Below are 15,654 nucleotides of genomic sequence, written 5' to 3'. Positions count from 1 at the left end.
GAATTATTTTACTACTGAAACTAACTACTAACCAGATTGGAAGCAAGTGCCATTGTTGATACATATTTGTTGAGGGAGCCTTGGAGAGGGCAAGAATTCACGTTCGTTGTGTATTTTGGTGCGAAGACGTCCGTTGTGGAATTGCCGTAGGGAGGTGGCCACCTCAGCTGTTGAGCCGTAGATTACGGATCCGTCAAGGTAGTGGGTCACTTGGTTCATCTACGGGGAACAAATGAAATATTAAGCTCATTCATCCAGACGTCGAGGCAAAGTTTATCATGAAATGATGATTTTTGTTGAAGTTGATCTCTACGTATGCCCTAGGTTGTGCAAAGGTCTTGAACTTGACGCCTCAAGGTAATGAAACAAACTAAGGACCTACAGTTTAAATTGGGTTCCAAACTATCCAAAGCTCTATTTTAGGAGAGAATTTCTTATCAAAATGTAAGAAAATCACAATCACAATCAAATATCAGTTGCAATCTCATCAAACTACTAGTAATTCATGCAACATTTTGATTTGAACAGTATAGTATAAATTGGAAATGGGACAGTTTTGGGCATGAGCCTTTTGTGCCTTTCCTCATGTTAAGTATTTGTATAAATAAATAACTTGAATTGAGTTGATATCTCTATTGCGTAATACTCTAGCTATCAATACAGTGTTTATGATCCTATTAATAGGAGCTCATATTACTCGAAGAGTTTATATGGTACATTGAAACTTTTGGCGTTTGGCCTAACTCACAAATCTTGTAAAACAGATACTACAGTTGGCAGTAGTAAGTGTACACACTAAACAAAATTATTATCAGGGTGTCTGATAAGTCACTCCCTATTTTTATACAGCTATAACTTCTTTATTTATATTTCTAATATCTCATTACCAAAAGTTTTTTAACCAGATCACTCCCGTGTTATCGGATGGGCACGTTAAAATGTCGGTCCCGGCTGAAGTATGACAGTCGTAAGGCCCATTGACGGCTTAAATTATATATTCAGGCGGTGGGACCTTCCCGCAAGGGACTCCCCACCAACAAAAGCCATACGAATTTACTTTTACTTCTTTATTTATGAACCAATTTTGTAAGAACTACATTTGTTGGATAGAGCGCTCCTTGAGTTTGTGTTTAACACAAATTTTTATTTGTTTCAGTTTAAAAATTCCCCCTCTCTTGACTGTGAAAGAACAAACCAAAATAGCATCTCGTTATGTGGTCTGAGGATCTGTGGTGCAAGTACAAAGATGGTGGAGGGCTGAACGAGAGATCCATGCAAAACTGGATGCAAAAACTGTTAAAAATTTTCATTACAAATTACTAACAACAGGGAGTGTCGCAGATGCAAGACGATCAGGAAGACCATCAACGTCAAGGACAGCAGAGAATGTTGACAGAGTTTGTGAAATGTTCATGAGAAGCCCTAAGAAATAACTGCGTCAAGGATCTCGTGAAAGTGGTATTTCACGTTACTCTGTTGCATCAATTCTTAAAGAAAATCTCAGTGTCTCTGCATCCAGTGTTGCATGGATCCCTCGTTTAGCCCTCCACCACCTTTGTATTCGCACCACAGATCCCCACACCTCATAACGAGCTGCTATTTTGGCTCGTTCTTCCACAGTCAAGAAAGGGGGCATTTTCAAACTGAAACAAATAAAAATTAGTGTTGAACACAACCTCAAGGAGTGTTCTATCTAACAAATGTAGTTCTAACAAAATTGGTTCATAAATAAAGAAATTATTGCTGTATAAAAATAGGGAGTGACTTATCAGACAGACTGTAGAACGGTAGTGTTTAGTTTTTTTGCTTTTTTTATTGATTACCTGCTGGACAGGGCCGAAAGTGCAGTCAGACCGGATGGCCATAAGCGAGCGCACATAGGGCATGCAGGTGTGACCCAGCTTGGAGTAGAAGGGGTCGGTGGACGGGATGTCAATGGCCGCACACAACGAGTGCTGGTGGCGCGGGGACAGCTTCTTGCCGTTGGCACTGCAGCAGGAGATCGTGTCACCGGTTGTTACTGCAACAATTGAAATAAAATTGTAAGTTTTCATCGAAATAGTTTCCATACCCAATCACCATCTAAATCTTTACAGTTAGATGAGCTGGCGGTTTAAACTTGGATTTCAACAGTTTATAATAAATATTATTAATATTATTTATAATTATAAATTAGACAACATTTTATAAAGTGAAGAAAACATAACCTATTTTCTGGACTATTTTAATGAATAAAATTCGGGGGAGGAGCTGTGCCTGTTGATCCTCCACCAAATTATTTCAAATATTAATTTTGTATTATTGAATAAATAAGATAATAAATAGATAATTACAATAAAATAATATCTTCGTGTCATCCTAGATTAAAGTTCAACTCAGACTGTGGATATAACGATAAGAGTTTCAAAATCACTCCCGCGGAGAACTTAACCCACCTGAAACTGTAGGTTCCTCCATCTCTCGTCATTATTCACTTATTACCCTTAAATGTTTCCTGGATGAAAATACAACAAAATTCAAATCTATTGATATTCCGACACTTCTCCACAAGATTTTTTGATGTCCACTCACACTGATATGAATCATTATGTTGCCTATTAAAAAGTATTTGGTAGTAGGCTATGAAAGCAATCTTAGACGGCTGATCCATTTTCACACGATTTCAAGTAAAAAGAGAATAAAAACTCAATGAGAAACAGTTCATCATGTAAAAAGGCGGGAACATTCACACAAAAACTGTGACTTGGGAGTTTTCTATGGCATAGTCATACCATAGAGGAAAGATACCGTTAAGATCTTACATTAAACGCCCGTTTCGGTCATGCTACGTTGTCTGGAAACAGACAACTGTTGACAATGCTTCTTTAGCAGTCATAAAACATGCTTGATTCTTCCAGTACTATTTCTTTATTCTTCCACATTAATTATGATTTGGAGACGTCAACAGGGTGGACAATTAGAAGAAGGTAATTTAGAGCCTGTACAGCATGTTTTTATCTTACAATCATGAATCAACAGTGTATAAAACTAAAAACAGTCACTAGACGGTCTATATAATGATTGTACAATATCAGTAGCCAACCTACTTATAGGCTTACTTATAACATCATGAACTATACATCATCAACTAACATAACAGCTTAGAACTATATTCTAGTTGAGTGGACTGATCTAATTAGTAGGCACTGATATTGTGCAATAATATTGACCGTCTAGGGATTACTTATAAGATAAATGGATTGGTACTGAAGTAGGTACTGTTGCTTTACAATAATATTGATTTTCTAGGGATCACTTGAAAAATGAATGAATAAAATTGTGCCTTACACATTCTGGAGGAAGCAGTATGAGCCATGTCATGGGCGACAAACTGTCCCCACTGCATGACAGCGAGTGTCTTGGAAGTGTCGGGGTTGTCCAGGTTACTGATCAGTGAGACACTCACTTGCCGAGGACTAACTAGAGACTTGCCCTTGCGGGAGCCTTTCATCACGTGTAGACCTACAAACAAAGTATCTTCAGTTTAACAATTCATTCATTGAAACTTTTCACACCTGTAATTGATAAATTATTTAGCTGAAGATTTCTATGAAGAATAACTCATTTCTTAAACATCAAAAGTATTCCATGAATCATATTTAAACTATCCAATACCTTTTTTATCATTATCTGTTCCAAAATTGACAGAAATTATGATTTTGAGTGGATGGAGGGTTAATATCAGCTGATCACTTACTTATTCACTCACAGGTTGGTAAAGTTCATGGAAATGCAGCATAGATTCTCAATATGTTTTCATTAGTGAAAAGAAGACATCTAAAGCTTTAGTATTCAATTCACCACAGAGTTGAGTCTTCTGAATATTGAGATCATATCCAAATTATATCAATATCAAGAAGTAAAAGAAAACAATTACCTGAACTTTGGTATTTTGAGAGTAGCTTAGTATGTGATTCGTTGATGTTGATATATTGATATCTTTCTCGTGATAAATACAGTAGAGCACCGATTATCTGGACATCGTCCATCCGAATGACCGATAAACCGAACGTCGGATGGGTGATAAAAAATGTAAATCCTCTAAAAACCCAACTTATTTCGTATTTCAAGAGGCAAATCAGAGTACAATATTAAAATAAATAAAATATTTGAGTTAATGTACCTCGTTGAATTACACAACATGGTGCCTATTTTAACTAGAATGTGAATAAAATATAAGTGTATAAAAGTCTTATTACATACAACACTGTACTACTAAATACTGCAGGCCAGAATGCAAAGTTTTAATTACATCTAAACTTAAGAACTAGGAAAAATCTAGTAAAATCGATAATCCAAATTATCAGTTATCCGGATACTGTCATGCATCAGGTTAGCCGGATAATCGGTGCACTATAAATGTATTTGTAAGTGCAATATTTATTCAAGAGTAATTAAAATGTGATTCACTAATATCTTTGTAGTGATGAATGAATATATTTGAAAGTTAGATATTCATTTAGGAACAATCTCTATAATTGAAACTAACCATCCTCATAATCAGCAGCTAGCAGTCGCCTGTAGGGAGTGAGCGAACGTCCCCAAGCTGAGTGCGTCCTATGGTTGCAGGATCCATCGTATGACCTGAACATGTTGAGATCTGAGCAGTAGAGACTGGTCTTGTAATGGGAGGAGCACTTCTTGCCCAGCGAGGTGAGAGCCAGTGGCAGCAATGAGATCTGGTTGGCACAGGATTCGTCATCAATACCAGACCTGGAAAACAGAAAGAAACAACTATTAGGGTCAAAAATCACCACCTACGTTCAACACTAATCTACGATTGAAGATATCGTCGGATTTATTAGAATGTGTTTCATTTCGGTTTCAAACAAACAGCTGATTTATCTCCGTTTAATCCGAGAAACGGAGCCTTAGAAATGGGCCTTAGCCCAATTCACTCTGAAGTGGCGTGGCGCTGACGTCGCATGGACGTGGCGGTGGCGTGACGCTGACTTTTAAAACGTCCAAATAAACATTATGGTTTAATGCAGACGGTCTAATGTAGTGGCGTGGCAAAATGCCACTCTAGTTTGCATTGAACCATAAAGGAGTGACGTGGAAGTGGCAAAAAGACAGTGCCACGTCACTTCAGTGTGAATTGAGCCTTACAAATTTAGATAATATCTTAGAATAAATCTTTATAGGAATTGAATAAAATTCTTAGAAGTTAGTGATGCAAAATATAGAGTTTAAAATATTTATAATTGAATTGTTGCAAATTTTGTATTAAAACAGTTGTAGAAGGCTATCGGTAGTTTCCTTAACTGTTTCTACACAGAAGCGTCATCTATTCAAATTTAATAGTTTCGTGCAATAGTAAAAAATGCAGGCATACTATGGAAATTCTAAGTAGAATCGTTTAAAAAATAAGCTATTTCAGTGTGTTCTGGCTTCTTCCAATCCTTTGTGTGTTTCAACTATATTGAATGTCTTTTATTATTTCATCTGAGGACAATTTTATGTTAATCTCAGCTTGTTAATAATTGAATCAACAATGGTAGATCGTGGTAGTAATCAATTCAAATTACTCATCAATGAAATTATGTAAATGTCTTGAAAAATATGATGGTTCGGTTGCACAAAAGCCTGTTAAATTTCAACATATAAATAAATAAACATGATTAAATCCCACAAGAACTAATCAGTGAAGCTTTATTGAAAAAAAAAACGCCTTGTGATTTTTTCTCATGGCATTTAATCATGATTCAAATTTAAGAGGCATTTGTGCACCCGAGCCATTAAATTTTTCAAGAGACATAATTCCATTGATAGGTAATAACCACCATTCACCATACCTGATAATTAAAAAGTTAAGACGATCAGAAAATTGTCCTCAGATGAAATGAAAACGCAGACATTCAATAGTAGAAACATGCACTCTTACTCTAGAATTAAAATTGAAAAGAGCCAGAGCACACTAAAATAGCTTGTATTTAGATCGATTGTACCATAGACTTCTGTGGTAAGCAAGGATTTTCGACTATTGCTCGAAACTCTATTCTAATTTGACAGATGTAACTGTTGATTATTATTTGACAGATGAATGAAACTTTTGTATTGTACAGGAGACCGGTATGCCTTCTCCAGCTCTGGAGGCCGTAGTCAATCGTTCGATGTCGCATGTTATTCACATCGATTCATCAAACTTAAAAGTTAAAGTTGAAGTTGAAATATAGTTAAAGTTAAAAGTTATCATAGTTGAAGTTATCAAAACGTCCTTACATCCTTATATTCAAATTTAAAAGTTAAAGTTGAAGTATAGTTAAAAATAAAAGTTATCACCAAAGAACATGAAAAATGGAAAATTTTCTCATGGAAAACCGATTCTCGTATTAGATTTCGATCGTACCTGACACAATACTTGCTGGCGATAAATTGCGACGCCTTGAGAGCCACCTGCGCGTCCAATCCATGCTCGATCGCCTCCTGTGTGGCCGTTGACTCGGCGAGCAAGCCGTGCGCGGGAGTGCCTCGACGAATGGTGACACCGGAGCCGGCTATGTTGGCCTCGTGGCGAGCCTGCTTGTCGATCAGCGAGCGAGCGAACTCCACACTTGACTCGAGGTCCTTGGCGTCTAACGAGGGCAGACGGCGAACCGCGCGACGGGGGCGGTCTAGGGGTACGGCGGCACCGTCTACAAGTGAATAAAATGATTCAAAAAAATCCGTTAATCCGTTATACAATGATCTAGGTCTATGAAGTGAAGTAAAGTATAGTAGGTCTAAGAGTTTTGAAAGGAGCGTTTGGATAGTTGATTAATATATGAACCATTTCTATTCATTCAACAGGTGTAGGGTGTTCCAGCGGACAGGCACGGTCTGGAAGTGAGAGAATAGTTGAAAATAGTTGCTTAACAAATGAATTATTTTTATTTATTCAACAAATCAAATATGTGAACAATCAATTGTTAAAATAGTATGAAAATAATAATAGTATTCTTTATTAAGAAATTTTATTTAGATAAATACGTGAATAAGCACGAATAGTTTCAGCTTTCAGGCCATTTTCAAGTGTCCTTTTTCAAAATATAATAGTAGTGTTAGTGTTCATATAAAAAAGTTTTTAAAAAGGTTATAATTTAAATATTTCTATATCAATTGAGCAATTCAGAGGCCCTATTAGAATACTTCATTAGAATCAATTATTGTTAATTTCAAATTTATAGCGCAATTTGAAAGTGAGTGAGAAAGTGGAGAAAGCATTGAAACCTCTTTCTAGAGAGTAGTTATCATTATTTATTCAGCAATGAATCGACGTCACATAGTTGGAAGGAATCATTGACTCAGAAAGTATCAAGGAAATAAAAATATCTACTTGTAATTTCCTAAATATTCCCCAGCTTGTAGAGCTTATTTCATAAGTGAAATCATAACCCTATTTCGAACTTATGTAATCTAAATTTGGGAGAGAAATAGTACAAGGAGTATCCTTAGTTTTTCTCTCCCGATCAGTGCTTTCTTATAAAAATAATAAATATTACACCAAAGTCTCATTTTTGCCAAAAATTGAGTCAACATTCCTCATAAATAGCATCAATACTGAGACATTAATAGTCATCCAATGCTGAGATTTTGGAGGGAATCTCACTATGTCCTCATACTTGATTAAGATAACATCCAATAAGTGTTATTGGAATTCGTGAAAATTGATTACAAAAGGGAATAGAAAAGACATACTTTTTGAGTACGTTTTAGGCCTAATGATAGCTGAGACTCACTGGAATCCAGATAGGCTTGCAGAGTGAGCGCAGGCGCACTGAGCAGTTGGCTGGCATCACTCATGACGGCCATCATCACAGACTGACTGCCGAACTGCATCACCGACCACATTACTATGGCCACCGCCATACTACTGCACACCATTTTCACACCGCCTACAACAAATGCAAATCAACATTTTAATCATCAACTTGATATTGGAATCGAAACCTCTTCCATAGAAATGAGAAATCGAATCATTAACTTGAAAGTGGATTCGAAACCTCTTCCATGGTTTGAAGTAATCTGAAATGTCATTAGAGAAATACAACTCATGTTGTTATTGTTAATAAAAATATCTTCCAGTAAAAAGATAATGACAAAAAAAATTATAAAAAAACTTGATAATGGTGATAGAAATTTCATGTGGTCAGATTAAGGCTGTTCAGTACACTTATTTTTATTTAAATTGGATAAACTTTTTCAATATATTGTAAAGATCATTATAAGAGTGAGAAAAAGTGGCAACTGATATTTTAAGTGGTCTAATAAGCGAGTTATGGGTTGTTGAAGTGCTAACTCCGTTTTCTTTCCAGATCATAAATGGTTTAGAATTTTCCATTGGAGTTTTTTTAATACATTCAGTATATCATTTGCTTTGTTCTAATATGCGTTTTTTCGCGATTAATGCCAAAATAAACAAGTTATCGAATTTACAAAAATGTTACTTTTTTATTTATGAACGATATGGGGAATAAAATGCTTTAGTTTGGAAAGATACAATTTTTGAATTTTTAAGAGAAGTTCTGTTAATATAGTCGAAACCGTTTATGATCTGGAAAGAAAACGGAGTTAGCACTTCAACAACCCATAACTCGCTTATTAGACCACTTAAAAATTTCAGTTGCCACTTTTTCTCACTCTTATAATGATCTTAACAATTATATTGAAAAAAGATTATTCAATTTAAAAAAAAGGTGTACCGAACAGCCTGAAGGTAAGATTAGAAATCAACTATAGTGAAGTCCACGTTATAATGACAGTGTTTGATCAGCAATTATATTGCAATCCTTGTCTATCATGCAACAAAGCGGACAGCGCTATCTCTTTATCGCTTTGCTCTGTTGTTGCCAGATCGGTTTTCAACAATGTAGAAATTATTAATTAACAAAATATTTTATCTTGATTATGAAAATTCATTATGAAATCATTTTAAAATATAATTTCTTGCTTAATGAAATAAAATTGATTATTTTAAACGAGAATGAAGCGTTAACTTTACATCAATAAACCTGTATCAGCCACCGTCCATAGAAGGCATTGACAAAACAGAGGATCGGCAACGTCTTTCTCCTATCTTTCTCCACTGCCATTATAACGTAGACCTCACTATAGGAGCAAGGATGAGAATAGTAGAGCGACGATAATTCGGACGAAAAAAAATTCGGACCTGTCTCTAGGTTGAAAAATATGTACGAGTAAAGTGTCTTGTACACTGTCTTCTTTCTGTGCTTGAAAAAATGATGACCCTTCACCCTGATAGAAATATGCTATTTAATTAACATACTTTTTTCTCAAATAGTGCGTGCTAGACTTTTTTAAGGTAATTTCGATAATCCGGATGGGTTCCAGTCTGAATGAATCCGGATTATAGACATTCCACTGTAATTATGAATAAAAACAATTGCTGGTTGACAGACAGACACAAACTCCAAACTGTGGTTGATATATCTTATTTGTTTTTATTCGTCATCACAACTATACTGTAATTTGGTAATTATAAATTAATTCAATTTCTTTCTGATTTGAACGTATATCATCGTGCTCTACCACTAGTAGTTTAATGTGCACCTGAATAATTCAATTATTGATGTTGGAACAAAAAGAACTTGAGTTGAATTGAGATGATGCTCATAGAGCGAATATTCATTTGGATTTTGAAAAATATTCATTTCTTCTGTTCATCGCCCTTCCATTTTCTTCAATTAAAGAGGTAAATCTATTACGCAATCATTGTTTTCTAGTTGAATAATTGTTTTAAATTATTAGCGTATTAAATGCGTGTTGACAGAAAAAATTATTCTTGTCTTCAACCAATGACAAGTTCTGGTTCATGTAATGTTGAATACAACACCATCATCATTATTACAACTGAATTAGGATATGAAAAAGTATCAGTGAAATAAAAAGTATCAATAAAAACTCATTCCACGCTATATTTTAGACAGTCTAGCAAGGAAACTTGAGTAGAGTAATGAAGCTCCCACAACTAGGTAATCAATGTGTCACTCAAGATTCTTACAGGAAAAGTTGCAAATTACACTTTTACTTGCTCAATTGTTGGATTTCTTGTCAATTCCACTACAGATCAAGAAAATTATAAGTATGTTTTTATTATTAGAGCTGACAGAAATCTACATGATTCCAGTGTTATTAATGGATTTTTTTCTATCGATTTCTTCCACTCAAGGTCAAATCTGCAAAATTCTGGATTCAATACTTGACTATCATGTGGGACTGTAGCACATTTATATTCCTCTTATATAATTCGAGACGTTCAAAGGATGGAAAAAACAACAAATGTTTATATATTCAAGCCATAATGCTTTACTAAATTGCACCATAATCCTGATACTTAGCTGAAATTGTATTTGGAAATATTCTTCAAGGAGTGATTTACCAAGTAGTTTAATGTTGCAATATTTATGCAAATCTTGTATTACGTTATTCACAAATAAAATGTGCAACTTTTTGGATTAAGTTATTCATAACATATATCTTACATGTTTTGAACGAAGTCCAACCAACAACAAAAAATATTCAGATGACAGATTAAATGAAATGTTGTAAGAGAGTGATAGAGAGGTTAAAGGTTCGACATTTGAATATCTCTTAAAACGATCATAATTTCTATTCTTAGCTTCTTAGCGCTTGTTGTTTGCCTTCTGCAAGTAGAAAACATTCTGTGATTGGAGAAAAGAAGGTGGAAAAGGAGAAGTAGAGGATGAAGGAAAATATGAGGAAGATGTCAGAAAGAGATACAAAGAAAAGCTTACTGTTTTTGAAGAAAAGGAGGTGGAGGAGGAGACTGAGGAGATGAAGGGAAATAAGAGGAAAATGTCAAATGGAAAAAAGAATAAAAAGCTTATTGTGATTGGAGAAAAGAACGTGGAGGAATGACGATGAGAAAAAAGAAGATGAGGAAATGAGAAGTAATAAAGTGGAGATGAAGACTACGAATAAGAAGGAGAAATAAACCGAACAGAGAACGAGAAAAATATTAAGCAAGATGGTATCGATAGATAAGATTAGAAAATATAGTGAGAAATATCAAGTATGCAACATAAGATAAATATTGAATTTAATAAAGAAAAAGATGAACTTGAGAGAGGTACACAACGAGAAGGAGAAATGTATTACAAGAGATAGAGAATGGAAGGAAAATAAAATAATAAATGATGAGTGGAAAATAATAACAAGACATAACAAAGAAAAAGGAAAGGAGAAAAGAGACAATTATAAACAGCAGATTATAAAGTAGAAGAGTACATAAAGAAGGAGAAGACAATATGCATTAAGAAAGAAGATAATGAGAAAGATGTCAAGATTAAACTTTAACTGTAAACGAATGAAAAAAGGTAAATATGTTAGAGGAAAATAACAGAAAAAAACTATTAAAACAAGATGATGATTCAATCCCGTTCGTTCTCAAATCATGTTTTTTCTAAAAAAAATATGTAGGGTAGGTGAGATAACACCTACAGCAACAAGCTAGCTGCTTGTTTACATGAATGAGAACTGAATAAATTTCCATATCGTGCTCTTACGAGTCTTGTTTACATTATAATATACTGTAGTACGATTCGATTTGCACCATCAGTCAGTATCAATCATGAATAACATCAATGTATCCAATTTAGCCAATGCTGACAGTATTTTGTGGATCTCACCGTAGAACAACACATCATCATTCATACTCGGACAGACTGTGAGAGAAAATCCTCCACAACACTGATAATCTTAAAATAAACTCCAAGAATAACGTGAAACCAGTTTCTTTTTGTTGTTGAAACAAGCTGATAGCTATTTATGTTCAATCCGAATCTATTCGACGAGCGTCCAATAATTCCTCAGGTCTATTGGAGCAAGAAAAAAGTAAACAACTTGATGATTAACTTCAAACATGGTCGAGATAAGCTCACGGCACTCAGTATAGTTTTGAAAGGCAAGGAGGCATCATGAGAAGAATTTAAAATCGAGATGGTGTATGCTTGTTTATGGTTGAGAAAGATGTTTCTAAAGATAGAACAGTCCATAAAGATCGTAGAGGCAAAAAAGCGTGACACACAACGTGAATCATAATTTCTCCACGATGATTCCGTTCTCAAATGAACTATCGGACATTTATTTATTCCATATTGATTGTTCTATTACGATTCTGTGCGATAGGAGAATTACTATTCAATTCTATTCTATTGATTTACTGTCTAAATGTTAATTAGGAACTGATAATTTATAATCTAACATTGTCTTATTTCATAGAAATGTGATAAATCATAAGGCTGTGCAAAGGCTGAAAATAAACTTTCTACTGGTGATATTTTTCAAAGTGTTTCGATTTGTATATTATCAAGCCATCAAAATGAAAAAGTTTTCTCAGGAAAACATTTTTCCGAGCATTACTTTTTGAGACATGAGCGCCTAAAGTTTAAATTTTTGGGACAGAACGAGATAAATCCATGAGATTTGGAGAGTAAATTTTTCATGGTATTGTTGATTGAATAAAACAAAAATTTTCTGAAAATATCAATTTTTGAGACAGTTAATAAACTTACTAAAAATGACCAAAATAACTTTCAGTTGAGTTATTTTTGGTAGATTGAATAACTTTCTCAAAATTAATATTTTATGATAATTGAATGGGAGATTTCCTTGAGTGAGTTCCAACTCATATTTGAAAATTAGAGAGTCTATAGTACAGATACTGATTTTAAAGTCATTATGGTTCTAATCACCACATTAATAATATTTATTTTGAGATTTTCAACTCACTTTCACTGTGAATCATTTCAAGGCACGGTATATTCATTTTATCCGAAATAACATTTTAAAACAAAAATGTTTGTTGGTTTCATTTTGGAGCTTTAAAATTACTGGTACAATTTCTTTATTATACAGCTACTTTGTTTCGATCTCCATACATACTGAACGCATACCCGTATCAGACTTATCACTGTTTTAAATATGTGGAAGTGATGTTTTAAATATCAGTGCAGTTCAAGTTGAAGTGATTGATAGCTGCTCTTAATGGGAAGCCTCATTCAGATAAAGACAGAGAAAAGCATTTTTAACGCTGTAAATGGATCATCTATAGTAGTATTCTGAAACCTTAACAAATGATGACTTTATTACACTAATTCACATAGTGCTCCTATCTCTTTGTTTATCACATAATAGTATTTATTCAGGCCAATTTATCCGTTAGGAGTTATTTGTGAGTTGATTAAGTAATCCATTAATGGTGTCACTGAGAACAAAGTGTCTCTTTCATACTAAATTTGTAACTAAAGTTCAAGAATAGCCTTCACTCATGATGATGTCAATAATGATTGTAAACTTCAAGTATTACTTCAAATAATTATGAAGCCATGGGGTGATTAAAATTTATATTTCTAAATTTATTTGCAAGAGGATCATAACCATATTATTTCCAATCCTATGTGAAAGCTTTGAGTGATGGGATTCAAAATGATGCTCATTAGAAGAAAGCGATGAATATTTACTATATTGGAAATGAAAATTACAAAGAAATACTAGCACCATCTTAAACCATTGTTTAGGATTTAAAATGATGACTTTCTCATTTATAGACTGTTTAAACTCTGAAGTGAAGAATGTTGAGCTTCCTATATAATAAAACGTTTAAATAGAATCGATTTTGGAATAGAATGTCATGATGTAAACAACATAATGATTAGTTGATATTCACAATGACATATTAAATTGTTTATACAAACTTTCATTAAATATGAAAGGAAACAACTCCAAATTATAATAAAATAGTATTATGAACATATTATTATGAATATTGGAAAGAATGTGAATAAAATGGCATGAAGTAAACAAAATAATGATTAGTTGATATTCACAATGACATATTAAATTGTTCGTACGAACTTTCATAAAATATGAAGGGAAACTACACTAAATTATAAAAAAAGTTTTAAGCATATATTATATGAATTCTAAATAGATTTTGGAATCTATTTGAAAATCGACTTAAATAAACCAAACTCTAAAACTGGTAAACAGAATTTTCCAAGTCTCAAAGTGCACTATGTAAAACAAAAGTTATTACCTTTTTCCAAGATTGAGAAAATCGGGATAAATATTCTTTATAGAGCTGTCCTTAACTTCAAACTTATTCGTTATTTTAGATGATCAAATATTTTTCCAAGTCTAAAATGATAGTTCAAATAAATTGCTCAAAATTGTTCAAATAAAAAGGCGCCGATTGACAACAACATTCATGCACATCCTAGGAGAGACGCATCACGACTGACTGAGGAAAGCTGATAACAAACAAGAGGTTCACTGCTCGATGTCACTGTCACGGGTAGAGTGAGTACTGATAACGAGTATTGGGTAACTGGAGCGGTTACTTTTGTCACAGTCAATAATAATTTGTTATTGTTGGAGCAGCCGGTTATTTGAATGAAACGCATGCGCACTTCTGATTCATAGGGAGGTGGTGGGGAGAAAACATAATCTTATGAATTTTCAATTTCATTTTACTTAAATTTTAATTTCAAATTTTAAAAGAAGACAATCATATAAAGTGGAGACTGTGGAATTTTTTATATTTTGTGAATATTCAGTTGTGAATTCTAATTGAAAGCGAAAATTGTCTTCTATTATAATTCAGGACTTGATCGAAAATGGACTCGATAAAACGACGGTACCAGCTGAAACTTCAAAGTAGTGAGGCTCATTGGCGGATGAAATACATACATATTGGGAAAGGTGGAACGAAGTACCATGAGGACTCCTCAGCAATATAGAAAGTCACAAACATAATATTATTACTTGAGAAAAAGAAGGTTCACAGTTATTAAGTTTAAATTTTCAACCTTCCAAATTACAATACTTATAAATAGGCCTAAGTCGATCTTTTTTTGAATGTCGATATTATTATATGTTGTTTGTTTTACCTAAAATAAATCAAATATTGGTTATACGTATTAAAAACATATTTTTAAAAATGTTATCATTGGAATGAGATTAATTTATTAAGATGTACTTTTACACCACTATAAAAGTCATGGATCAATTTCCACAAATATGAGAAATAATTGGTAATTGAAAGACTTTAGTTGAAAATCTGAAACTTGGTTCCAATGACTTATCAAGAGTTATTAAACAGCTTCAGTAGATGCTAGCTAAATTTCAAATTGATTTTCAACTGATGTTTATTTATTTATTTATTACAATACAATTGTGGAGGCAAACAGGTAGAACCTAAATATTGCCTCCTTAACACTAGTTACACATTTCAGATATTCGATTTACAGTTAAAATAAAAACAAAATAAGAATAAAAATATAAAATAAAAATAAGATAGTAAGTTAGGCTACTGTATACGAAGAAACATGGACCAATTTTTTTTTATTAATATTTCAAAAGACTCACAATAATATTTTCTATTTATTGTTTTATTTTATAGATTCAGGACACAACACGACTAGCTAGTATTTTAACTGCTCTAGTTTCAGTTCTCAACAGACAGTAAACAAAATTAACCAATTGGAGACGTCGAAACCCCCTTTCTTCATCATACAAATTGACAAATCGGATTATGCCCATTCTATCCGATTGAAAAAGCTTTAGCGGAGACTCATTAGATTAGAAAATATAGGA

General features: G+C 33.5%; 1 protein-coding gene across 4 annotated transcripts in view; it reads right to left on the bottom strand.

The window, feature by feature from the left end:
• The window catches only part of LOC111050331 (peroxidase), a 53,187-nt gene that overhangs the window by 18,518 nt on the left and 19,015 nt on the right, over positions 1-15,654 (bottom strand). For 3 of the 4 annotated variants that reach the window (XM_039434698.1, XM_039434697.1, XM_039434695.1), the window contains exons 2-7: positions 7,758-7,913; positions 6,389-6,674; positions 4,529-4,752; positions 3,328-3,501; positions 1,824-2,020; positions 33-219 (exon numbers count right to left, since the gene is read on the bottom strand). In XM_039434698.1, the coding sequence (XP_039290632.1) occupies positions 33-219; positions 1,824-2,020; positions 3,328-3,501; positions 4,529-4,752; positions 6,389-6,674; positions 7,758-7,902 (1,213 nt within the window). In that variant the 5' untranslated portion in view covers positions 7,903-7,913. Of the gene's footprint in view, positions 1-32; positions 220-1,823; positions 2,021-3,327; positions 3,502-4,528; positions 4,753-6,388; positions 6,675-7,757; positions 7,914-14,095; positions 14,300-15,654 lie in introns of those variants that run through there. The other variant, XM_039434696.1, reaches the window with a different exon arrangement.

The sequence above is a fragment of the Nilaparvata lugens genome, chromosome 8 (assembly GCF_014356525.2).
Source record: "Nilaparvata lugens isolate BPH chromosome 8, ASM1435652v1, whole genome shotgun sequence".
Lineage (NCBI taxonomy): Eukaryota > Metazoa > Arthropoda > Insecta > Hemiptera > Delphacidae > Nilaparvata > Nilaparvata lugens.
This window is presented reverse-complemented; position numbering and strand designations above follow the sequence as displayed.